The sequence below is a fragment of the Oncorhynchus nerka genome, linkage group LG23, assembly GCF_034236695.1.
Source record: "Oncorhynchus nerka isolate Pitt River linkage group LG23, Oner_Uvic_2.0, whole genome shotgun sequence".
NCBI classification, from domain to species: Eukaryota; Metazoa; Chordata; class Actinopteri; order Salmoniformes; family Salmonidae; genus Oncorhynchus; species Oncorhynchus nerka.
The window spans coordinates 22,145,138-22,172,622 of NC_088418.1; the positions used below are offsets into that span (position 1 = coordinate 22,145,138).

At 44.7% G+C, this 27,485-nt stretch overlaps 1 protein-coding gene across 1 annotated transcript; it reads left to right on the forward strand.

Moving 5' to 3' along the window:
* Positions 1-10,759: 10,759 nt before the first annotated feature.
* Positions 10,760-27,147, forward strand: LOC115106469 (eomesodermin-like). Its single transcript, XM_029629237.2, has 6 exons — positions 10,760-11,678; positions 20,494-20,648; positions 21,443-21,564; positions 21,716-21,874; positions 23,535-23,596; positions 23,968-27,147. The coding sequence occupies exons 1-6, from the start codon at positions 11,131-11,133 to the stop codon at positions 24,758-24,760; spliced, it is 1,839 nt and encodes a 612-aa protein (XP_029485097.1). The 5' UTR covers positions 10,760-11,130; the 3' UTR covers positions 24,761-27,147.
* The last annotated feature ends 338 nt before the right edge of the window (positions 27,148-27,485 follow it).

Below are 27,485 nucleotides of genomic sequence, written 5' to 3' on the forward strand. Positions count from 1 at the left end.
TAGTAGCAGGCTATGGAGAAGTGGGAAGCTTATTTTTACAACTATGTTCAGAACTCATTTCCTTCAAAAGTAGCTAATTGTTATAATTTCTGAGATTGTTTTCAATGAGACAAACATGACAGTCAGAATAAAGGCCTAGAATAACTGCTTTGGGCAATTATCAGATAAATATGTTTCAACCATCATTGGACACCATAAACCTTTTGGAAAAATACATCTCATGTATGACATTAGACCAAATGTAGAAAAATGCACACCCTCAAATCTGTAGGGCTTTTAAGAACACCTTGAGATCCTCTCCTCTCGTCTCATTTGTATCCTCAGTCACCCAGTCACTCCCCAGTCTGCCAGCCAGGGCCACTGGGTCTGCTGCCAGCAGGGTCAGCCCTGTGTGACCCACCAGGGCCTCACTCTCTCTAGCCACCAGCACCACAAGAGGAGAGGAAAAAGAGCAGAGCAGGAGCGCATCCAGAGACAGTATTATCGCAGGATCTAGTCTCTGGTCCCCCTTCCTGCGCCCCTCAGAGCATGGCTCTCCCAGGCTGTTTCCCACAGTGATCCTTCCTGCGCCCCTCAGAGCATGGATCTCCCAGGCTGTTTCCCACAGTGATCCTTCCTGCTCCCCTCAGAGCATGGCTCTCCCAGGCTGTTTCCCACAGTGATCCTTCCTGCTCCCCTCAGAGCATGGCTCTCCCAGGCTGTTTCCCACAGTGATCCTTCCTGCACCCCTCAGAGCATGGCTCTCCCAGGCTGTTTCCCACAGTGATCCTTCCTGCGCCCCTCAGAGCATGGATCTCCCAGGCTGTTTCCCACAGTGATCCTTCCTGCTCCCCTCAGAGCATGGTTCTCCCAGGCTGTTTCCCACAGTGATCCTTCCTGCTCCCCTCAGAGCATGGCTCTCCCAGGCAGTTTCCCACAGTGATCCTTCCTGCGCCCCTCAGAGCATGGCTCTCCCAGGCTGTTTTCCCACAGTGATCCTTCCTGCTCCCCTCAGAGCATGGCTCTCCCAGGCTGTTTCCCACAGTGATCCTTCCTGCTCCCCTCAGAGCATGGCTCTCCCAGGCTGTTTTCCCACAGTGATACTTCCTGCGCCCCTCAGAGCATGGTTCTCCCAGGCTGTTTTCCCACAGTGATCCTTCCTGCGCCCCTCAGAGCATGGGTCTCCCAGGCTGTTTTCCCACAGTGATCCTTCCTGCGCCGCTCAGAGCATGGCTCTCCCAGGCTGTTTCCCACAGTGATCCTTCCTGCTCCCCTCAGAGCATGGTTCTCCCACGCTGTTTCCCACAGTGATCCTTCCTACGCCGCTCAGAGCATGTCTCTCTCAGGCTGTTTCCCACAGTGATCCTTCCTGCGCCCCTCAGAGCATGGTTCTCCCAGGCTGTTTCCCACAGTGATCCTTCCTGCGCCCCTCAGAGCATGGGTCTCCCAGGCTGTTTCCCACAGTGATCCTTCCTGCGCCCCTCAGAGCATGGCTCTCCCAGGCTGTTTCCCACAGTGATCCTTCCTGCTCCCCTCAGAGCATGGCTCTCCCAGGCTGTTTCCCACAGTGATCCTTCCTGCTCCCCTCAGAGCATGGTTCTCCCACGCTGTTTCCCACAGTGATCCTTCCTACGCCGCTCAGAGCATGTCTCTCTCAGGCTGTTTCCCACAGTGATCCTTCCTGCGCCCCTCAGAGCATGGTTCTCCCAGGCTGTTTCCCACAGTGATCCTTCCTGCGCCCCTCAGAGCATGGCTCTCCCAGGCTGTTTCCCACAGTGATCCTTCCTGCTCCCCTCAGAGCATGGCTCTCCCAGGCTGTTTCCCACAGTGATCCTACCTGCTCCCCTCAGAGCATGGCTCTCCCAGGCTGTTTCCCACAGTGATCCTTCCTGCTCCCCTCAGAGCATGGATCTCCCAGGCTGTTTCCCACAGTGATCCTTCCTGCGCCCCTCAGAGCATGGCTCTCCCAGGCTGTTTCCCACAGTGATCCTTCCAGCTCCCCTCAGAGCATGGCTCTCCCAGGCTGTTTCCCACAGTGATCCTTCCTGCTCCCCTCAGAGCATGGCTCTCCCAGGCTGTTTCCCACAGTGATCCTTCCTGCTCCCCTCAGAGCATGGCTCTCCCAGGCTGTTTCCCACAGTGATCCTTCCTGCTCCCCTCAGAGCATGGATCTCCCAGGCTGTTTCCCACAGTGATCCTTCCTGCTCCCCTCAGAGCATGGCTCTCCCAGGCTGTTTCCCACAGTGATCCTTCCTGCTCCCCTCAGAGCATGGTTCTCCCACGCTGTTTCCCACAGTGATCCTTCCTACGCCGCTCAGAGCATGTCTCTCTCAGGCTGTTTCCCACAGTGATCCTTCCTGCGCCCCTCAGAGCATGGTTCTCCCAGGCTGTTTCCCACAGTGATCCTTCCTGCGCCCCTCAGAGCATGGCTCTCCCAGGCTGTTTCCCACAGTGATCCTTCCTGCTCCCCTCAGAGCATGGCTCTCCCAGGCTGTTTCCCACAGTGATCCTACCTGCTCCCCTCAGAGCATGGCTCTCCCAGGCTGTTTCCCACAGTGATCCTTCCTGCTCCCCTCAGAGCATGGATCTCCCAGGCTGTTTCCCACAGTGATCCTTCCTGCTCCCCTCAGAGCATGGCTCTCCCAGGCTGTTTCCCACAGTGATCCTTCCTGCTCCCCTCAGAGCATGGTTCTCCCAGGCTGTTTCCCACAGTGATCCTTCCTGCTCCCCTCAGAGCATGGTTCTCCCAGGCTGTTTCCCACAGTGATCCTTCCTGCGCCCCTCAGAGCATGGTTCTCCCAGGCTGTTTCCCACAGTGATCCTTCCTGGCCCAGGACTAAATACACCAGGCACTGGCAGGCTTGTGGCAGGGCCGTTTGAACTGGCCCGAACGTGAGAGAAAGGGTGGCAGGGCCAAGACCATGTGCCAAATATGTCACCATGAATGTATGGGTAAGGAGAGAGGGAAAGAGGGAGAGGGTTGAGAGAGGGAGAGGGGAAGGGAGGATTGCTGGTTAACGATATCCACACCGGGTTGAGATCAATCAGAAAAAAAGAGGGATTTTTAACCATTTAAACCTAATTATGTCAAATGTTATGCTGTGAAATGTCATTAAAATGACTTTGGTTCCGCATACATTTCCTTCCTTAACTACGTTCTTTGCTTAAATGAGTCCCTCGCTCGAAATATGTCTTCTGCCTTATCGCCATGACATCCACTATATCATTGATCGTCGTGGCATTATGTGATGTAGCATAATCTACATCAATCGACAATCAATGAATCATCAATCAGTTTGTGAGTGTGGGGACATGTGAAGGGATGGATGGATGGATGAGGGGGCAAATCAAATGTTGAGGCTGGAAGGACAAAAAAGGATGTGAGGTGTCTGAAAGCGTTGAACATGAGGGCTCAATGAATTATTGAGTGAACAGACAGACAGCGCCTTTGTCTAGAAGGGGAGGGGGGGGACATGGAGCCCTCCAAATTCTCCATCTGAACTGACAGCATCTGACACCTTGTCCACTGGGATTTATGACATGATAATTAGGCATTAGATCTATTCAAAATGGCAGCTGTAGTGTAGTGTATATCCCATAGCAATTAAAATAGAGTCAGACTTCCAGCTTGGCACTAGCCTCTGCCTGCTTGTCAATATTGGGCAAAGATACTGTATTACTTTGTACGTACGAATGTAATTTCATTAAGTCTGTTTCGTCGGCACCACCACTGAGACTGACTATGTGATGAGGATGCAGTGAAATTAGTGGCTCATCTCATTGACTCTGCTCGCTTTTTGCGTCTTCAAAATCCGTTAACCTTGTTGTGTCCTCTTTGGTCTCTAATCCAAGCTGTCTTGAACTAGCTGTGAACTTACTGAAATATGTAAAATCAAGCGGCTAACGCGCCTGGCCTTTCTTAGCAAACTCTTGTTGCCCTGGGAATGGAGGGGAGCGGAGAGGGGAGAGCCAACCCAACACTGGAGGCTGCTGGAGAACTCTGGGAGAGATACACCGCCTGAACTTAGTGTAAAGGGGCACAGGAGATGTGTGGTTCACTCAGCTCTTCGTCCTCCAAATACAGTGGCTGTGCTAAGAGCCATTGTGCAGGCAATAGGGCAGGGGCAATACTGTGATCTGGACACGTATTGGAAACATTTAAACCTCTTCCATTGAATGATTCAATGAACAACATGGCATCAACTCTGGTCAGAGTCCCAAAGTTGCACTGTGCTGTCTGAGGAGCATAAAGATGGCTGTGTGGCATGTCCATGCATCATTATTTTTGTTTCAGTGTGTCGCCTCCGTCAATTATAATATGGCCCTTACGCTTCATTATAAACTGGGTAGATCGAGCCCTGAATGCTGATTGGCTGACAGCTGTGGTATATCAGACCGTATACCACAGGTATGACAAAACATTTATTTTTACTGCTCTAATTACATTGGCAACCTGTTTATAATAGCAATAAGTAACCTCTGGCGTTTGTGATATAAGGCCAAAATACCACGGCTAAGGACTGTGTTCAGGCACTCCACATTGCGCTATGCATAAGAACAGCCCTTAGCCGTGGTATATTGGTCATATACCACACCCCCTCGGGCCTTATTGCTTCAATAACACTCCCTTGACACTCTCATGTCTTCATTTAACAACGGGTCTCTCTTCCACCATCTCTCTGCTTCTCGCCCTTACAGATTTAGACCGCCGGATCCTCTTCACCTAGCTTTGTTTGACTTCTGCATAAAAGTGTAGATAAACGGGCTCTCAGTTTGATTTATTCATGTCAGACCACTAACAAAGCTGTGGCTTGACATGATGCCAAGTACATTTTCTGGGCCAGTGGCCAAAAGCTACACATCCACAGCTACACTTCAGTCAGGATTTCATTATATATTTGGGGGGCAACTTAAGTACCCCTATTTAGTTTGCTATCATTCCAGATTTAGTGTTATCCAGTTTTCCATAGATCAGTTACAAATGAGTGTTAGCATGGCAGTCCCCAGGCCTGTACTTGGGGGTCAGAGTGGACATGACAGGGGCAATGACTTATTCATGCAGTCAGTGGGCCCTGCTGGGTGGACTGGGGCTGTAGTGGGGGGTCCGTCTGTCTGTGCATTGGGGGGGGCAGGCAGAGTGAGATGCATAGTCCCTATGAGGGAAGACTGAGACTCATGGTAGTGTTGGTAGTGTTGGGAGAAGTGGGGGTCACTCTATGCCAGTGAAGCAAGCCAGAGGAATGCGACAGAGTGCACAGCTGCCCCATCCTATCAAACCACAGGCACTGTGCTGTCTGAGGAGCATAAAGATGGCTGTGTGGCATGTCCATGTTCAGGACCTCCCATGGATGGAGTTGAGGGCCTGGGATGCATCATGCTCAGTTCCCTATAAGAGCACTTCCTGGTGTAAAACACTCTAGCCCCTCAAGGTGGGATACAATTCCTTAGCATTTAAAAACAAGGCTTGCTCATCTTACAACTTAAAGTTTCTGATCCTGCATAAAAGTCCTGTGGATCACGTAGTCCTGCTTATTCCACAGGTGTATCACTTTTTTAGGGAGTAATAAAGCTCTAGATCATGGTGTCCCAGTCAATTTTGCAAGCAAGCCCTCGAGAGAGGAGAAAATACTGACACCTGAGCACCCTCCATGACATTGAGTGAGATCCGCTGTTTGAGAAAGAGGCATTCAGACTATCTGTCTTTACCAGGGGTCTTAAAAATGCGGCCCAGGAACCATTTTTGGCCCACCACCTGATTTAATGTGGCCCCACTTTTTCTTGTAGCACTCTTTCCAAACATTCAAACCTCATTTCAAAAAAATGTACGATGTGGTGCTCATGCCTTTATGCTTTAGCACTCATAAATTGGATTGAGCCATATATTTACAGATTATGTGTTTTATCTAAAGGCTCACGCACAGTGACTGCCGACTGCCTACATTTTTCACGCGATTCTACATGTAAAACGTTCACAAATTACATTCAGAGGTACTAAATACTCTCGGCCAGCAAACACTATTGGTGTGCCTGAGGCCTTACGTCGACTGATTTAGCTTGACTGTTACTACAGCTGAGTCTGCTGAGTGTCCACGGCAACCACAGAGGTCTTTGTGACTGATCTCTGAACAGTTTGCTCCACAGTTAACATTTCCAGGCCGAAAGGTCACGTCTGGAGTCTGAGTGTGTGAGGGCCACTGTGGGTGTTTGAGAACGCCTGGGGCTTACACACACTATGGGTGTTTATTGGGGGTGAGCCAGGGTTCATGGACTGACCAGAGGATGTGCACTGTCCCACTAGCCATCTCAACACTGCCCTCATCTTACGCAAGCTCTCTCTGAATGCAAATGTCAAAGGGCCGCTCCAGAACAATTCAATTCAATATCAAGAGACCATGTTAACTCCCACTTTCCTCTGTGAAATCACTGGTTAAGGGAACACGGCCTCCGCATTTCTTTAGTTGGATTTCTTTCCTGGGCCTACCAGCATGTGTGAATTCTTGAATTAGGTCTTTCCAAAAAGTCCAATCAATACAGTGTGCTTGTAAATACCCATTAAGCCGTGCCATAAAGACAACCTATATTCTGAATACTGTGCCAAGGATGCATGGAAAGCTTTTGTTATTCAATGTCCAAGAATCATCTGGAGCTTCGGGTCACAGTCGTCTGTTTACAGCTGTGGGGCCGGCATTGCCCGGCCATGGCTGGAGCTCTATTATTGAGCTAGGAACCCACCCAGCAGCGATTACCATCTCATTATAAACTAAGGAAGTGGCAGCTTGTTTGTTTCTAGGGTTGCAGTGGAATACATTTGCACATCTCCAAGAGTTCATGCGATATCAGGTGTGAATTCCACCAAGCACTAAGTGCTATCTTCTCCTCTCTCACTTCTCGCAGTCTCTCGCTCCTTCTCCCTCTCCTTCTACCCCCTTCCCCACTTAATTTGGCCTCCCTCTGTTTTCACAGCCTTTGTAGGTGATGCCTCCTGAAGTTTCCTTTCACACTCCGCGTGGAGATTTTAATTAACATATGTTGCGTTAATTAGGGCCCCTATGCCACGGCGCAAACCTGAACAGAAGGCGGTTCTCCAAGAGCCGGTTGGGAAGCATGTGCTGCCGTTAAGTCCTTCTAATCAGAACCATTTGCACGCCGATTACTAGGAGCGCCTCGCTTCTGCCTTCACAGCTCCCCAAAACACCTGCACCTCACCGCCTCAGCAGCACCAACACACCCAAACACAAAGCCAGACTTCATCACATTCTCACAGCTGCCATGAAACACGCCCCAATGCATTTGATATAACGTAGTCAGAAGAGTATGTGACACCTGTCATAACATGTAGTGACAGATTATAACAATATTCATATGACTTATGCCAATTGACATAACCCTGCAATTGTGATCCATTTAATGTTAAACAAAGATTCAAATGTTTCATATTTCGCAGTGATGCATGTGTCAGGTGGTGTAATGACTGATAGATCCTCCATTCTCATGAAGTGTTGTGCAGGAACTAGGAAACCAACTTCAAATGTGGTACGCCATAAATCCACATTGTGATTCATACAGGCTGCAGTTTATTAATTGATTTGAGATCCATGTGGGTCAAGCTTGGGAGGTCTACCCACATTGGTGAAATGTTAAGGCACTGGTATTAATGACTAGAGGTCATGCTCTCAGTGGGTAAAGTTGACAGGGGACACGTGGATAACATTTCTATGATATACTTGCCTGAATTTTGGAACATAATGGCCTAAGCACGTTTCGGTTTACCACACATAAACTAGTTGGAAAAGCGTGTTGTCAACCAACAATGATGCAGCACAGTTTGTCACGTACCCTGTTGTGATTCCTCCGTCTAAGCGCCATAATGCCTGATCAGGGTTCAGTTGCTACAGATTGAATTAATGGTGTCCACCTGAAGGCATAAGGACCCTACTGTTGTCAACAAGTTGTTACATTTAGCAGACACTCTTATCCAGAGTGACTTACAGACGCAATTAGGGTTAAGTGCCTTGCTCAAGGGCACATCAACAGATTGTTCACCGCGTCAGCTCTGGGATTCAAACTAGCGACCTTTCGATTACTGGCCCAATGCTCTTAACTGCTAGGCTACCTGCCACCCATTGTAAATGTCATTGATGTGTCTTGGGTTCTAGTTCTAATTCCGTGTCAACACTGTGGGCCTATACTACTATACATTTGATGGGTGACAACCAAGTGTAAAGTATAACTATTTAAGAATTTTACGATGATGTAACCCTCCACGTATATATCTTTAGAGGCTGCTAATGTCCGGCGTGAGATATGTGACACTTTTCACAGAAATGTATCACTATATAGTCAAGGCGCTAGATGACAATATTGATAAAGACCTGGGTTAACCAACTGACTCCTCAACGATGTGCAAATTGTTCAGAAGTTTATCACTTCTAAATCTGTCAGTCTACGGAAGTCTTAAAAGGCTGAAGGTCCATTCGAGCTTCTTCGATTGCCATGTCAAAGGCAGCTTTGTACTGCATTTTGACCTAAATATAGTGAGTAGCTTCTTATTTTTAATAGTGCAAAAATGAATCATTTGTTCAACATAAAATGTGAGGTTAGTACCTTATAATTATGTTGGTGATGTTTGCTCGGTATTCAACACCGGTGGATAAGTTGAGAACTTAGACGTGGCCTGTTTGTAATGGTTGGAGGAGAAAAGAGAAGCTGAGGTAATGTCCTGGGGCACTAACTTGCAGCAGGTTGGCCTTAGAGCAGGGAAGGAGAAACGGCGTCCTCTGTCCCGGAGGCTCATGCGTACGCCTGGGTGGCCTGGCCGCCGTGTCTCTCAAACTGTGGCCCTCTCGCCATTCGTGTCAACATCGATGACTTCAATGGCATGTCCTTGTGAGCTCACCTTACTAGGAGAGATACAGGAAGCTGACATTAGAGCAATGAAAGTGTGGAGGGGGAGAACTGTGTAATACCTGTACTGTGGAGAATTCTGTGTATTAGTGTGTGTGTGTGTGTGTGTGTGTGTGTGTGTGTGTGTGTGTGTGTGTGTGTGTGTGTGTGTGTGTGTGTGTGTGTGTGTGTGTGTGTGTGTGTGTGTGTGTGTGTGTGTGTGTGTCTGTGTCTGTGTGTGTGTCTGTGTGTGTGTCTGTGTGAGTGTCTGTGTGAGTGTGTGTTATCTGTTTCATCTGTGTTTATCATAGAGATCTCCTCTCCGAGCAGAATTGAAAGAAGTGCCTGTGTTCTCGGAACACACTGGGACAGTTGTTAAGTGCTGAGTCTGTTGCTGGAGGAGTCAGTCACAGACAATTTCAGTCAATTACGGCTCTATTTCATCTTCTACACTTTTCTAGTACAGTATTCTACACTGTTACTGAGCTAACATGTACTGTAGAAGTGATATCACATTGTTTTACGTTGAATCCTTCACACTGGTTTTGTTACCCTAATAGGCACTTTTTCTACATGAAATCAAAACCTTGTGGGTGTGCGGAAGCTTGTATGAATTCTCCCTCACCTCGCGATGATGACTAAAAATGCTGACAAAAAATTGTGTTTCATCGGAATGTTGTATGTTGGTAAGAAAATGGATCAACTCAGAGACAGTTGAGAAAATATTGATCATAGAGTCTGGTGTCAGTGTGATCCTGAACGTATTGCGCACGCAGTGCGCGCTGTAAACGCTTGTTAATACAACATTTGAATTATGGAAATACAAAGGCCACACATTTGAATCATGTACAATCAAAAGGTTATGAATAAAACAAAAGACTAACCATGAACTTGTTTTTGTTTGTTTGTTTGTTTGTTTTTAAACCAAAAGGGCAACAGATCGTGGGTCAAAATTAGGGAATAGGCTATCAAATAATAGGATCACAACAGTCAGTTTTATCAAGCTATATGAATCCTTTACATCTGATTAGCAATAAACCTACACTGAGTGTTCAAAGCATTAGGAACACCTGCTCTTTCCATGACATAGACTGACCAGGTGAATCCATGTGAAAGCTATGATCCCTTATTGATGTCACTTGTTAAATACACTTAAAGCAAACTCTGCTGGGTTTTTTTTTCACGCTCAACAGTTTCCTGTGTGTATCGATAATGGTCCACCAAGTTCATCCAGCCAACTTGACACAACCGTGAGAACCATTGGAGTCAACATGAGCCAGCATCCTTGTGGAATGCTTTCACATGCCCCCACGAATTGAGGATGTTCTGAGGGCAAAAAAAAGGGAGCGTGGGCTGCAACTCAATATTAGGAAGGTGTTCTTAATTGTATACATTGTATATATGTTTATTATCTGTCTAATTTCTCCGTATGCTGTATTCCAAGTAGGCTATACTTTATCGTTAGGATATTAGGCCTATAGTAGCATTGTAGTAGTTTACCACTAAGTAATCATAATAATATTGTTAATGTTGTTATTATCATTATCATTTTGAATATAGTATTTTCATTGCCTACTTTCATATACCTGCCACTGAAATAAAATAATGAATTTATTTTGATAACATGCAATTCCAGTAACCGATTTGTGCACGTTATTATTTATATTTCCTCAAAATGTGTTCACGACCTGAAGTAATGTGAGAAACTGTTGCACTCATAACCATTTCAGAAAGTGTTCAAATTGTTTATCTTCTTGTCTGCCTAGTTAGAATATGCGCATGAGCAAGTCCTCAGGGAACAGGGAGGGTTCTTGCGAAATGGAAACCTATCACGTCTAGCTTCGACATCAAACCCACCTCCAACCAATTACCAGTCGCAAAATGTATATATCATAGTTTATGAACCTGGGCATGTGTTGGAGATACTGGTAGGGACTCTTGTAAAAAGAAGACAAGACAGTCGAAGACCAAATATAAAATAATTAGCCAGTTTATTTGAATAAATAGTAGGCTATTTTAAATGATTGCCAATTTGTTGGAATATTTAAATGTAAGGTGCGTTTTCCAGAAGTCGATATACTTATTGGTATAGGAACTTTAGTCAATTGTACTTAGCTCGAGTGAGAAAAAAAACATCGGTAGGTGGACGAAATGTTTCAGTTTGTGCATTTATCTCAAAATCCGTAAACGCGCTTTCAATTCACTGGACGTGGAACAGGGGCACGGTGAACCTATGACATTGCACATACACTGAGACTGGGGCTGCAAATGGGCGGCATAGGTGGCAATCTTTACCTCAGTATGTTGAATGGGACTGATACGCAAACTTTCGGAAAAGACACCGATATCAACAATCACCTTCAACGCAGCAAGAATTCCGTGGATTTTAAAATGGGAATTCAGGACACCAGATTATATTACCAAGACTCAATTCAAAACGGACAGGACGGATCGGCACTGCCGTACCACGCAGACCAAACTGTGGCCGGATTCGGAGCGCAACCCGGGAGGTTTTACTCACCAACTCCCCACAATAGCTGCCATTTCAGCAGTGTCAGGTCGCCGACTAGAAACGGAACGGGACAGACTTATTTACCAACGGGAAGCGAAGGTTTCTCGACAACTAGCAAAGAAGTTTACCCTGCCTCTGCGGAGAGTTATCCCGCACCCGTTCAACATGGGTACTATCGCGCGCCACTCTACCCATTACCTGGGCTACAGGTGTGCGGAAAGACGCAGGCTCTCCTCAACAACTATCCTCTGTGGGCGAAGTTCCACAAATACCAAACCGAAATGATCATAACGAAACAGGGGCGGTGAGTAGAAATGCAAATTCCGTCAGAGGGAAACTTATTGCCTATTTATAAGCCTACATCTTATTTAGCCACAAAATGACAAAGTAGCACGATTTGTACCATAGGTATGTAGGCGCGCGATGAACGTTGTTGACAGGTGCCAAGGACAGGTATGAGCGCTCGTGGGCAAATCATTGGTGAGGGGAAAGTTCCTTTACTGCCTTGCTCTTGTTATCCTCGAAATCATTCCTAAACAAGGTATTTGCTAATGTTGGCCTTATTATGAAGTTTCAATTTGTGCCAAACTGCCAAAGCCGAGTCTGTCACGCGCAAATGAATTAGGCCAATACGAATGAATCCAGACAGTGCTTGAGGGTATCGATACGCTTCACAGACTAACAAAGTGTTCCAAAAATATGTATTAGATATGAAATGAGTGTTAAACTCGCTGAAAATCTATAGAGCAATTTTACTAAGATGAAAACTGCATGATATTTAGGCTAAACTTCAAATAAACTAACTCCAGCATTAAGAGCTTCTCACATCATATTTTTCTAGTTTTCCTTTGCGTATTTACATTTTATTTTACCGTTATATCGTAATTGATTTAACTTGTGTAACTAATCATGAAAATAATATAGGCCAAGCAATCCAAGTTCTCATGCGTCGGTTTGAGTCCAATGTGTTATGATGACAAGCATAAATACTAACCACAATATCAGAGAAATATTGTTTGTTGGAAAACATAATGACACTTCAGCCTGACCCCCTGAAGTGCATGCAGAGGGTATCACGACGGTGGCATAAGCCACTGGCTCCCAACCCACCCAGCAACGAACACAAGGGGAAGACATTGCTGGAGGCACTGTCGCATAGGTCACCGAGCATTAAGATCCAGTCATGTCGATGATGATTAATTTACTAATATGCGACACATCCATCTGACATAAGGTTTCAGGCCATCGGTTTCTCGTGATTCTGATCTGTCAAAAGACCAAGTGCGCTGTCATATAATAGGACATTGGTATTTTAAATGAATTACATGCTTGCCCTTCCAGTTACTACTGTATTTACTACCAACATGGAGCTTTTAATGAATCATTTTAAGATACAAACAATTGTGTCATACATGTGTTATTAGGCTACCTGTGTTTGTCACAAAAATTGGATTATTCTAAAATATCTGTACATCAATCACAACAGCGTGCACAAAACAGCATTGATCAATGAAAAGTCTACTATTTTTAAAAAAAATAACATGTACAGTATTTTCATAGGCTACTTTTCATATTCACATGTTGTATACCCAGAATTTGTCCAGTTACTTATGTTCACCCTTTATAGGCTAAACTGTGTCACTGTGTCATCTCTCGCTCTTTCTTAAAAATGAAATGAACATCTATGAGAGTCAAAAATTCCACTTCTTTCCAGTCTGTCCATTTACATTGTATTCTCCTGTCACCGAGAAAGTTCTGCTGCAGAGAGCTCTTCAAGTATAAGCGAATTCTAAGACCTGGCCTTAGGACTACAGCTGCGCATCTTATGTATGCATTTGTGAATTTTTGTGTGACGGTCTTGTTCGCGACTTCAAGAAGTCCTAGACACTGGCGCATTTTAATCCTTGCTGTATTCTTGCACTGCCCTCTGGGACTTTGGAAATGTATGGCCATGTATCAAAAATTCATTTAGGGCCAAATGAATTATTTGTGGGGCAGGCAGTGTGTGTGTGTGTGTGTGTGTGTGTGTGTGTGTGTGTGTGTGTGTGTGTGTGTGTGTGTGTGTGTGTGTGTGTGTCAGTTTTTGACATAACATCTTCTGGCACATAACCCTGTGGAAAATGACAGTCTGGTCATGGTCATCCCAGCTCATGTAATTAAAGTAATTAATACATCTCTTAAAATACACATAATGCCCCCCCCCCCTTCACACACACACACACACACACACACACAAAGAGGCACTCACCAACATAGCACACACGATAGTAATATTTAGATGCATATTGAATTGAAATACTGCATGTTATAAACAAAAACTCTTCTCATGATGGAATTTTCCACTGCTAGTGAAAGAAAAGTCTTCGAGCTCTTGGGGTACGGGATGCTCATCTGTTCCAATGGAACTTCTGTAAAGCCGAGAGAGAGAGAGAGAGAGAGAGAGAGAGAGAGGTGGGGGGGGGGGGGTGAATTGCAGACCGAGCACCAGCCAGGCTTCAGATGGCCATACACAGAACAGTGGTGCAAGGCACCTTTGATGTTCAAGCTTGGAAGGCAAGGTGTGTTTTTTTTCCTTCTTCACCCTCACCTCTTCTCGGATACAGTAAGAGTACAGCGAGAGTGAGGATCCCATTCCCTCAGAAGAACAAGTCTGGCCTTTGAAATGTGCAGCAATCCCTATGCCTGTGCCAGGGGCCCTAGTTCTCCTCTTCTTTTCAAGTTTTCCTCTAAGACAAGACCAATTCGTTTAACATTGGCTTGGCCCATCCATCTCCTCCACCACTGAATCTCTGTTTGACTCATGGCAGTGGCAATAGTAACCTCAATGAAACCTTATCTGTTGATGAGAGGTTTGTATATTTTGATAGTGGTCTGCCGTGCACTAAGATTGCTGATAGCAACGTAACTAAGGAGACGATGTCAGATGATGGTTATACGTGATTCGAATTTGACCAGGACATGCATTTTTTTTTATAGCGACAACTGCGTTCAGCCATTGTTAACGTTTCAGAAACATCTCTTGTAAAAGAAGGCATCTTGTAAAGAAAAAGACAACCATTATGTTGTCGTGTGCCTTCTGGATTTTTACATTGTTTAAATCTTTAATGTTCTCTAATTCGATTCTGTTTCGAACTGTTATTGATCTTTAGCATTGATGTGTTCTTAGAAGGAGATAAGATTGAGTGCGTTCTTACAGTGTAGACAGCCTCCTTCAGAGGATGAGTTTTGAGCTAACTTGAGACACAGGAATCATGGTTACCTGCTCAGAGTCTGTTTCTGGTTCATTGAATCTTGTTCATGTTGTGAGAAACACATCAAGGGTATATTTCTCACTTAATATGTTACAAAAAAATAAAATTCAACGTTAAAAAATATATATATTTAGGATCAATCAATCACAATTAAACCATTGAGTTTATTTGACTGTTTAACTGTTTATTACCCATGTATAAACTATCTAGAAACTAATAATGAACATGTCGGAAGTAGAGTATGAGGGTGAAGGATGAAGTAGAGTTTGTTTGTTGATTGGTTTTAAGCATCTTTGGTCCTATAAAAGTATTATATAAATCCATTGTTTGTATTATAATTTTTACAGCTCCAGTACATGGAGTTGGCTTTTGAAACTGTAGCAGAAAGGTGTTCCTGAAAACTGGCATGGAATAAAAATGCACATTAGCATTTGTAGAGATAGCAATTAGTGGTTGTAAACATCAAGTGCAACCTAGTCTGTGTCTGGGTAATTAATGCATCTACTAAACAAAAATAAAAAATGCAACATGCAAAAATGTCAAAGATTTAACTGGGTTACAGTTCATAGAAGGAAATCAGTCCATTTAAATAAATTAATTAGGCCCTAATCTATAGATTTCACATGACTGGGCAGGGGCACAGCCATGGGTAGGCCCACCCCTTAGGAGCCAGGACACCCACTGGGGAGCCAGGCCCAGCCAATCAGAATTTGTTTTTCCGGACAAAAGGGCTTTATTACAAATACTCCTCAGCACCCCGTACCGCCAAATTCTCTAAAATGATGTTGGAGGCGGCTCTTGGTAGAGCAATTAGCATTACATTCTCTGGCAACAGCTCTGTTGGACATTCCTGCAGTCAGCATGCCAATTGCACACTCCCTCAAAAAAGTTGTGTTTTGTGGCATTGTGTGACAAACTGCACATTTTAGATTGGTCTTTTATTGTCCCCAGCACAAAGTGCATCTGTGTAATGATCATGCTGTTTAATCAGCTTCTTGATATGGATGTATTATCTTGGCAAAGGATAAACGCCCCCCTCCTCCTCTCTCTCTCCCTCCCCTCTCGCTCTCTCTCTCGTGAAGCAGAAGTAGGACTATTTCAAGGTTTTAGTGTCTTAGGATTTTTAAATGACTTGTCACATCCTGTACAGCTGTTGGTGAGTGCATAGATAGAGGATGCAATGTCTTGCAGAAACGTCTAATGCAGACTCTTCAGAAAGAACTAACCCAAGTACTTCCTGTATGCTCTGATGTTTAGGTTCTTCGCGGATGTGGAGAATATGGAGCATGTACAGCATGGTGGCGTCCACTCATAGAAACCGTCCCTCTAGGCACACACGTCAGTTCAACATTTAGTTTTTCATTCACATTTGGTTGAGTTGTCAACTAACGTGAATTCAACGTGAAATCAACCAAACAAATCACCATGTCATTGGGTTTAGGTTAAAAGTGGGGGGGGGGGAAAGATGAAATGCCCTTATGTTGATGACTTTTTGCAAATCCAATTAGTTCTCCACGTTGATTCAACATCATCACATAGATATTTACGGTTGAAATGACGTGGCAACAACGTTGATTCAACCAGTTTTTGTCCCAGTGGGTTTGATTTGAGGTTCATGGTTGCAGCAATAATATGTTTGCATATATTCAGTGTATTTTAATTACTGTGCAGCCAATATTTGAAGTCTACTGCTTTACCGATTCATCCAATGCCAACAGTATCCTGTATCATCAATCATATCTTCAATGTGTATCAAATAACATCATCTGACTATATATTCCAATTGTTGCACCTGTACTGTTTTCTATGTACAGAGAGGTTATCTATACTGCACATTGATACAGTGGACAGAGAATAGATGCCTATAAATAGTGTGAAACTCTGCTTGTGTCCAGCAGCAGCTGTAGACTGGCATGTTTTCATCAGAGTTGATCAAGTGTACTTGTGTGGTGACACAAACTGGACCTGAACTCCTGTCCTGTTGAATCAGTGGGTGCGCTCAAGCATCAAAGTCTTCTCCCCGGTGAATATCCAGTCACTCTCCAGCTTCTGCTTCACATCCTCAGGAAAACCCCTCCTTTTTCTCTCTCCTTCTTTCCCTCTCTTTCCCTCTACCCCCGTTTTTCCTTGACTGTGTGCTCTCTCTTTCTCTCTACCCCATTTCAACGACAATCCCATTTTTGTCATTGACATTTTGTTTGTTAACTTCACCCACATTTGAAATGAGTGGCAGTCTGGCAAGTACTACAGGTACAGCTATGACTACATATGACGTAAATACGAGGATTTACTCAGAATGGACACTGCCTTTACCACCACAGGCCCTGTCATACCAGACAGGTTTCGCCTACAGTCCTAGACACTAGTGCAGGAGTCACTGGACATTGAATCATGGCATGGCTAGGCCATTCTGTCGTTGTCCCATCTCAGTCAGACTCTCTGCCCTTCAACCTCTGCCAGGGAAGTTTCCAGACCTCAGCCTACACTCTCAATAACGAAAACCCCGAAACCTCCTCCACATGTCTGAGGCTCCGTCGTTGGTTTCCCCTCGACAAGTTCTGATTTCTGATAAAAGGCCTCAGTTTAAATAAGTCTGATAATACAAGTGAAGGAAAATGTCAACTCTCAGTGTTCTTGTTTTCTGTTAATCTCATGGCGCAGGGTTAGTGGGGTTCTGCTCATGACTCAAACAGCCTGCCGCCAGTTTCTGTTTTCACTTATATTAAATGCCCAATGCAGCTGTTTTTTTTTCAATATCAAATCATTTCTGGGTAACAATTAAGCGCCTTACTGTAATAGATTTCCATTAAGAAAACAACTGTTTCTAAAGTATGAATTTAGCTAGGACTGTCTGAGAGTGGTCTGAGTGGGGGAGGGGAAAACTGAAAATTAGCTGTCAATGGCAGAGAGGTTTGCAAATCTCTCTATAAATCAATTGACGCGAAAGCCGAAACTCCCGCCCATGCAAATCTGCTGATTAGAAGGACCTGTATAGGTTGTATTTTCAACCAGCAACTATCAGGAAATCATACTGATAAAACATTTTCACACTTTTACAATGTTAGTTTCATCAGCTGTTGTACAATATAATACAAAACACAGGAAAAACAGAATTTTGACTGCACTGGACCTTTAAATACAGACCTGGATGGAGAAACCTATCACCTGTTATTCGTTAGCAGCTAAGGAGCTGCCACAATACTTGGATTTCACCAAGAACTGTGATTGATTGTTGCACTAGGCTGCCCATAATGCACGTAGCCAGACTGCTATCCAACAGTGTAGCTGTTTACTGTGGAAGGAAAATATGGCATCACCTAATTAGATTTTGTACAAAGGGTATATGATGTGTGTAAGGTCTTGTGAGTTTTGTCAATGAAATCAGTTAGCACATTATCTCCTACAGACACAGTATATGACAACCGCTTCCATCTTGTCACAGAAGCATGCAGAACAAACGCAAACAAAACGTATTCTGTAACAATTGCTAGGTTTTCATCCAATTGGCAGCAGATTTTCATGTGAATATTCTCAGATCCACATAAATAAAATATGCTCATTTTCCCACCAGTGGTTTCCACCAAACTGACTTGTCACAGATGAAAACCAGTACGTGATGACGTAGTGTACACAAAATTGACATTTTCACTTAAGTTTTCATGGACTGAATAAAAATCGAATGTTCAATGTGTTTTGATTGCATTTTCATCTCTACACAAACTGTTGCGTTAAATAGCAAATATGCCTACTAATAGCTCGCAGGTACAGTGTGGGTATGCTGTGCGGGTAGTCTAGTCTACATGATGAGATTGTTATGGATAAGAGCGAGACCCTCGATATTTATGGGAAAGGAGCATCAAGATCACTGTGCACTTTCACCACCCTGTGTGAAGTTAATCATCATGTATTTCATCTGTAAACTGCATTGTTTCCCCGAGTTGTAGTGGGAGGACCACACTACACATCATCACGTGACTCCAAGTTTACTTCGATTTGATGGTTGTTATATCAATACTTGCTCTTAAAGGCGTTTCCTCCGCCATTTCTCCAATAACCATGTCGAACCTAAAAATGATCTGTTGGCTTTAAAAAAAAAATATCAGAGCTGTCGTGATTTATTTGTGTACGGTATGACTTTTCTCACAAAAAAAACTGTGGATGGAAACGTGGTCATTGAAGAGGAAACTCTGTTTTGTATCAGCAGAGTACAGGTTGACTTGACTAAATGACTGTGGCACTGAAATCTGTGAGATACACACAATACACACACACACACATATACACACACGCACATACATATACCCCCCCCAATGGTGTAGGAGTTACCCTCCAGAGTGAATGCCCTCTGTCCACACACACACACACGCACACATACACACACACACACACAGTTTCCCCCCAAAAACAAATATCTCTTTATACACCTCACTTGTTTTACACTGCTTAATGCTGAAACAGCTTGAGGGTGGAATAGACTGAATTTAAATGAGCTGAATTTATAGGCTCACACCAAGTGGAAAAGGTAATGCCCCTTCTACCATACCGATGCGGACGGGACTGTCAATGTAAAGAGGCAGAGCATCTCTCTCCCTCAATCTCTGCTATAGTTATTGTAGGACTAAATACTTTACCATGGCTTAAAGAGACCAACATTTCACCCTCTGAAAAGTCAGCGCCTGCAGTATTAATTATTAATTTTGTTGCGAAATTGCATTATTTTTCTCGCCATAGTTTATTTTATTTGGATAGGGACACAGTACAAACGCATTGACACACTGAGCAGGTTGTCAGGTTGCATTGCTCTATGCTGTTTCTAGCTCATGCTACATTTAAAAACCTGTCTCCAAATGGACTGCAATGGATAATAGTCATTTCCTGAGTTGGCTGGTTGGTGGCGATGAGAGTATCTGTAAAGGAAGTGTCTTTTTAGCACAGCTTCTAGAACTTAGAACCACCGCAAATGAATGGTCAAAGCCTTATCTGATCGAGTATCTATCCGTCACTGAAGCACACTATCTCAACGAATGTATTGTATTGGCAGCGCTGTAGCCTCAGGTACTACGGAGTGTAAAAACAACGGACCAAATGTCAAGCGTGCCACAAGGATTTAGCGCCACATACAGCAGCAACCTGCAGTATCATAATGAAGGCATATACAACCCAGTGTAAACTGATAGGTGTATATATAGTATATATGGCAGGGCGCCTGAGGGCAAGGTGTTATATAATGTATTCGGGAGAATCCACTCCAGCAGATTCAGCAGATTCAGCAGATGCTCCCGTACACGAGCGCGTGTGCTCACTGTGTGTGTGTGTGTGTACTGTACAATATGTATGTGTGTGTGTGTGTGTGTACTGTACAATATGTATGTGTGTGTGTGTGTGTGTGTGTACTGTACTGTACAATATGTATGTGTGTGTGTGTTTGGCCAAACTTTAGCCAGCATTCCCCTACTTTATTGCCTGGGGACAGGCTGACCTCCCCGTTAACTTCACAGCCCCGGTGCTCAAAATCTGTTCACCAAAGTAAAGCTGCAGCAATCAGACGCTACTTTCTGGTCCATCTTTTATTAACGGTCATATTACATTTTTACCTCCACTACACTCAAGTCAGGAAATGTTAATTGCATTCATATATTTTTTACTTCAATTGTGTGTATATATCCACATTGGAATAATGGTAGTAAAGCAATAACACCACTCATAATACGGCTTTTATAAAGAGTAATACCGCATCATTTTTGTGTTACTTAAATTCAATCTGGCTCTATAAGAAAACGCTACAGTCTCAGTGTATTTTAATCAACTATATCTATCTACCTCTTCTCTCATCTTCTGATGACCTTTTTCTCCTCTCTTCTACTCTAGGAGGATGTTCCCCTTCCTGAGTTTCAACATCAGCGTTCTGGACCCGTCAGCCCACTACAATGTGTATGTGGACGTGGTCCTATCCGACCAGCACCACTGGAGGTACCAGGGAGGCAAGTGGGTCCAGTGTGGCAAAGCAGAGGGTAACATGCCAGGTATGATTACCTAGCGGTTGAGAACGTTTCGGCCAACGTTGGACCAGTAACCTGAAAGGTCGCTGGTTCTAATCCCTGAACAGACTAGGTGAAAAATCTGCCCTTGAGCAAGGCACTTTACCCAAATTGCTATTGTAAGTCGCTTTGGATAAGAGCATCTGCTACATGACTTAAATGTTAAAATATCTTAAATATGTATTACCACACCACACTCTCTGTCATCCATACTGTTCCAATCAATGACATACAATGGTACAATGAGTGAAACCAAAGGATCCCTCCAGAGTAGCATTGAGAGTTAGAGCATCAACGTGACCTTGGCATTTATAACCATGCTTATCGATTGAATGGAGCATGGATTCAGTCTTTTCCTCAGTGGCTAATCATCCCTCTCACTCTACCCCATTCGTTTCAATTTACCCAGTGTGAGTGAAATCACCAAGAGACTCAACCTAAGGCAGCTACATTGTTTTGTGAACGATGACAATTTCAACCCGCCGTACAGCACTGCAGTCATTGAAATAGGTCAACCTGTGTCATACACTAACATGTATTGTGGCTGTGTGGCTCCTGACTAATTACAGTGCCGTGGTAGCCGTGGTAACATTGTTGTGGTAGCTATGATTCTTCAGTAACATGTTAGTAGGTCGTTTTGCTAATGTTAAATGGAGCTCTGATTGTTTAGTATGGCATTTGCTTGTAAACGATTTGTGAAGCAATAATGTAGGCCTAGGTAGACTTGTAAAGGGCTTCACGAAAGCTTCATTATCGTTGTTTCTAATTCTTTCCAATAGGGAACAGGATGTATATGCACCCAGACTCTCCCAACACAGGGGCTCACTGGATGAGGCAGGAGGTATCGTTTGGCAAGCTCAAGCTCACCAACAACAAGGGCAGTGCCAACAACGTGGGCCAGGTAACGTGGGGCAGATGTGCCTCAGAAACTCATTTAAAGATGTCTTCAAATCCAAATGAGATTTTCCATTGGTGGTACTTTTCATTGTTTGTTTTTTTTTGGTCGTTAATGCCCTTCTAGGACTAACTCTCCGGTGCTTTTTCCCTCTTAGATGATCGTTCTGCAGTCACTTCATAAGTACCAGCCACGGTTGCACATCGTCGAAGTGAAGGAGGATGGTTCTGAGGACCTCTTCCTCACCGCCAAGGCCCAGACCTTCGTCTTCCCAGAGACCCAATTCATCGCCGTCACAGCCTATCAGAACGCAGACGTGAGTCGCCTCGCCCGACCTCAACAGCTCATTTGACTAGCCCTTTTCCTTAGCATACCATAGACCAGGGGTCACCAACCGGTCGATCGCGATCGACTTGTCGATCTCCAAGGCATTTCTAGTCGATCGCCAAACATTTCTGTAAAAAAAAACAACGATAAGGGCTTGTGTTCCTATTTTTTACTTATTATTATCGGGTTGTTGGTGGTAGGTACAGTCAATTCAGCTGCCCTGTGCCCGGGTAGGCAAACTGTTGCCATTTTATGTGTCTGAAGGTACAAATTCTGCCTTCCCGGTGGGCCTGGAGAGGAAATCCCTGTACTGTTATACACCTGTTGTGTCCTGTACTGTTATACACATGTTGTAGTGCACTATGCCTCCGCTGGCCAATCAGATTGCTCAGATGACCGAGTCTGCAGTAACGTAGCAGGCATAAAAGAAAGCTATGGCAAAATTGTTACTGTGAGATTTCAAACGTTTAAAACCATGACTAGAGAGAGACTGTCAACGAATACAGCAAAGAGCTGCTGTTTATATGAGTGAGTTCATGTTTAAGTTCTTACTCAGCCCTGTTAACGCTTTGTATTCAACACTTTATTAATCCATAAAATGTGTGTTCTTCCTATTTCCACTCAGCTCTACAACAAGCACTGCAGCAGTATTGAATGAGTAGGAAAGTGTATCTATAGCGGCTTGGGTCTTTTTTAATATCAAGGAACATTTCTCTGTTCATAGGAGTAACAACCTGAATTTGTGCATGAGGCAGAAGCAATGCGATGCGACTCGAATTTCTCCATCAGCTGGAAGACGGTGTCCCTTTTTGGTCAGTGTCAGTGGAGGAAAGGGAGAGCGGAGGGATGTTGAGAGGTGTTGCTCTCTCCCTCCTCTGAGACTGACCATCAGATGCAGGCACCATCAGCCCAGTAAAATAAAAAGCTAATTATTTAAATGTATGCTCACCCAGCTGTGCCTCACAAGTAATACAACAATGGATCTATTACCGGTGTGATCTTATAGCCTACCTCAAATTTTGAAATATATATTTTTTTAAATGTCCCGAACAACAATTCATTGGCAGGTCAATTCAAGCAAAGCCAGTATGCGGGGATAATGTATTGGGCCTATTGCTTACTGCACATACCTCACTGGTACAGTACTGTCTTTAATTGGTTAATGTTGCATAGGCTTTTTTAAGTCATGTTAACAAAAAATCAGAGTGGTAGATCTCGGCATGCATTTTGATTCAGAAAGTGATCTTGACTCAGAAAAGATTGGTGACCACTGCCATAGACGTTTATAACGTAATTAGGAATAGAAGTGTACTCACACTGAAGTGCCAAACAAGAAGACTTTCCCACGATAAGAAAATAAACTGTGTGTAACCCTCATTAGTAATTTCATGCAGTCAGTGATCTCTCTTTCTCTCTCTCCCACTCTCTCTCCCCCTCTCACCCCCACTCTCTCTCCCCCACTCTCTCTCCCCCACTCTCTCTCCCCTCTCACCCCCACTCTCTCTCCCCTCTCTCCCCCACTCTCTCTCCCACTCTCTCTCCCCCTCTCTTTTTCCTATGCGTCTAAGCTCTCACACTCTCTCTCCTCAATGATCTGTCTGTCCTATCCTGCCCCTCTCCCATCCTGTCTCCTGCTATTTCTTACACAGATCACCCAGCTAAAAATAGACCATAACCCCTTTGCGAAAGGTTTCCGGGACAATTATGACGCGTGAGTATGCCAGAAAATAACCAAATGAATAAAGAGAAAACAAAACCACTCAAAAACATCTGTAGTCTTGAATGAGAACGTTTGACATTTTAAACCAGCTCTATGTCTGTACAAGCGGACGCTGAGGCACAGTGCTCACACGTACTCAGTCCTACCATATCAACACTGGATATATCCAACTAATAAATATACAATTGCTAACCCTAATAGGCCAATGTATTTCTATCTCACAAAGATGTGTTGAAATGAGGAGGTGTGAAAGACCTGCTAGATGGTTAAGAGACATTTGATGTGACACATGTTTTGCCAGGAAGTAACACGTCTTCTTGTGTTGCGCCCCCTCCCCCGTTCCTCCCCGTTCCCCTGCCTAGGCTGTACGCACCACCTGACTCGGACCGCGTCACCCCCTCTCCCACCGAGGGCCAGCAGCTTTTGGCAGGTACCTGCTATACCCAGGGGTACCTGATGGACCAGTACATGAACCCCCTGCCCCAGAACCGCTTCTACAGCCGGGAGCACATGGCAGCCATGGGCCATCAGACCAAAGACCCCTCAGCCAGCCCCCACAGCCGCTGGTACCGCTCCCCCCAGCAGAGTGTCACCTCCAACCGGCTGGACTTCAACTCCTATGAGGGTGACTTCTCCAGCAACAGCTTCTACAAGCCCTTCCCCCTGCAGACGTCGGCCCACCACACGCTGAGCTACTACGAGGACAGCCCGTTCGCCACGGCCAGCGTATCCGTCTCAGGAGCCTCCTCGGCAGCCTGGAGCACCGGCCGGCCCTCCCCTCAGTACCTCAACCATCCCTGTTCCAGTAAAGTCGGCCCCAGTCTAGGCTGGTTCAGGCCTGTGTCCTCTACCTCTCCAGGTCACCCCAGGCTCCACCCCCCGTCCCTGCTGGAGCCGCTCCGTCCCCCACCTTCACTGCAGGACAAGCCCAAGGAGGCGGGGGTGGGGGGAGAGGACCCCTGGCTGGAACCCCCCTCGGTCAAATCGGTGGACTCGGCTGACTCCGGCCTGTTCGAGGGCGGGGCAGAGGGCAAGAAGCGACGAGTGTCACCCTACGCTTCCAGCACGGAGAACTCGCCGCCCACACGCAGCGTGGAGGTCTGTGAAAAGGACTGCAGTAGTGATGCCGGCTACTACGGGTTTTATACCCACTGAAGCCGCCCCACCCACCACGTAAATACCCTCTCCTAGTGTCCCCCTCCTGTCCTCTTTGTGCTTTGGTATCTCCCACATGGCCGTGTCTCTCTGCCTGTCCCATGAAGTCATGTAATGGCGCTGGACTGAAGCTCCATTGGCCACAGAACGCCAACATCACAGAAGGGCCAGGTAAATGGCACCTCAGCCATTTTGACACATACAGACAGACTGGACCTCTCGACAGCCCAAAAGGGAGGCTTCTCTAAGGTTGTGTTTTGATTACTTGTTTGAGGACAAGGACCTCCTAAGGTCAGGCAGGAACACTTTGAACATGACTGTTAATGTGTGCGAGGGCCAAAGTGCAACGGCAATATGACTGGGTCCACAGACACTGCCCTAGAAACATACAGACACACAGACCTTTGACTTAAGTCTTTTTAACGTTTGGGGATTCAAAAATAAGACGTCTGCACACCTGCTGACAGACCCCTGCAGGGACTGTCCAGTCTTCCCCCATCACACTCACACACAGACACACACTCTCTTTCACACACACACATGCTCACACACAGACACACGCTCTCTCTCACACATACACACACTATTCTCCAGCTCCACTTTTAGTATATGCTCGCGGTCACATGACCCAATGTACTGAGACGCAGACACGACTGGTTGTATGCTAATAACAAAACGGAATAATTTCTGTCTCATCCTCTGTCTGAGGAGTTTGGAACTCCCCCTTGTGACAGCAGAGAAGAACTGCAGGCTGATGGCGAGCGTGCAGGCGAGAGCAGAGGCCAGCGTCAGGTGTTAGAGGTGAGGGGAGCTTAGCGAGCACATGACCTGAAGGGTAAAGGCTAATTAGCATCAAGGCTGACGGGCCAGTCTTCCTGTGACCTACTGTCGCCTACATCAGGTCTGTCATTTAGAACAACACAGCCTTAGCAGCCAATCCAAAGACTCACAACACAATGGAAATCAGCATATCTCACAGACAATCTGAGGCAACTACAAAGGCGATGAATTAAAACGTGAGCTAGTCAGACAACACACAACAGAAATCATTACCAGCAGGGTATATGGTTTTTACATAGAGGAAGTCTCTGGGGGTGACTCTGGGGGTGACAGGCAGCCTCTCACTCAGAGGACACTGGGATACTGGTGGTCTAAAACCACATATTGCTGGGTGTGTGTGCTCCAATTGCGAGGCCATAAGAAAGGACAGGAATATAATCAAGGCAAGGCCTCATTATTTATTGCACTTATGATTGCGGTATATCGTACACAGAGTACAGTCAGAAGACACATGGCCTGTCACTTATTAAGCGACAGGCCAGCCATGATAACATGACTCACAAACACAGTCACTCACTCACACTGGAAGGTGACCAAAACAAATCCACTTTTGAGTTTAAAAAAAGACAATGGGTCTGTGTGTCTACAGTCAGCCCTACTGGCTATGATTGAATATTCTTCATGTAAGATATTTTTTAAAACATTTTTTTTTATCCTACTTACATATACTGGATGTTCATTTTGTTTACCTCCTCAAAGTGTTTTTATATTATTCATTCATGAATTGTACAGATGCCAACTTTCAAAGGGAAATTCTGCCATTTTGTGTCAGGCTAAACTGCCTTTCTACAAACAAACAGAGAAGCTGGTTTTCCTATTGGAAGGTGGAAGAAATCAGTGATTCTCTGACATAAAACTGGAGCAATAGGATGGAGAAGACAATGTGGTATTGCAGAACTCTTGTAAATGAAATATGTTCGCAAACAGAAAGACACCTTCCCTAAACAGAGCTTAGCATAATGTGACTTTGCTGTGACACCATCATAATGCAATAATGCCACAGCACAGTAAAGGTCATTGGACTGACTTCATGTACTACAAAAAGGGGAAAGGGAATCAAATGGAATTGAAAAAGTCTAGCTATAGATGTTTTCTTATGTAGAGTTGATCTTATGCTGGACACTATAGAAATATATTGCTAACATGAGTCTCTTCCTGAAAAGTTTATTTTTACCCTTAAGCAGTTTAAATGAATGAAAAAGGGGACTTCATTATTACAGTTGTTTGTCAAGGGGTGGAAAATTCGTTATTTAAGTGCAATTAAAATGTGATTTAATGTTTTATTTATAGTGTTCAGTATTGCAAGAGCAAATGAAAAACATTGATTTGATCAAATGCTTGGAAAATGTGCAGAAATGTTTTACTCTGTATCTTGCGCTACATGATTTTGTATGTGACGCTGTCTGGCACTGTGACCTGCATTAACATGACTGCTAGTGAGTTGAGAGATATAGATCATTCTGTCTGTATGTGGTGTAGACTCCTCAGGACGGCCTCCTGGTGTACATCTCCTTACAATAAACAAAACAAACTCCTGCCAATAGAAATATTCTAGAAACAATCCATAACCCATGATTCATTGCCATCCTTTTATTAGAATTATGTTGTGAATGGGACATGTCGTCCCGTCTCGACGTAAAAAACTCAAAGAGGATAAGGATGGGGTAGACTTGAAAGGTCAAATTCTCCATCCAACAGTTGGATAGTGAAACATGTTCATTTGTGTTTAATGTGGACTGTTTGTCTCCGGGGGTAGGGCACCTTGCCTTCAGTCTGTGAAATGGCCGGTCCTTAAATTATCGTAAAGGTGTATAAATCAGTGATTAACTCAATAGGTCCGAGGAGGCTGTAAAGGATTAATAGATTCTGATGATCCAGGAATGCA

Excerpts from the sequence above, each read along its gene's own strand:
- LOC115106469 (XM_029629237.2), top strand. The coding sequence starts at position 11,131 with ATGGGCGGCATAGGTGGCAATCTTTACCTCAGTATGTTGAATGGGACT. Across the intron at positions 11,679-20,493 it reads ATCATAACGAAACAGGGGCG|GAGGATGTTCCCCTTCCTGA; the intron begins GTGAGTAGAAAT and ends CTTCTACTCTAG. Across the intron at positions 23,597-23,967 it reads TTCCGGGACAATTATGACGC|GCTGTACGCACCACCTGACT; the intron begins GTGAGTATGCCA and ends TCCCCTGCCTAG.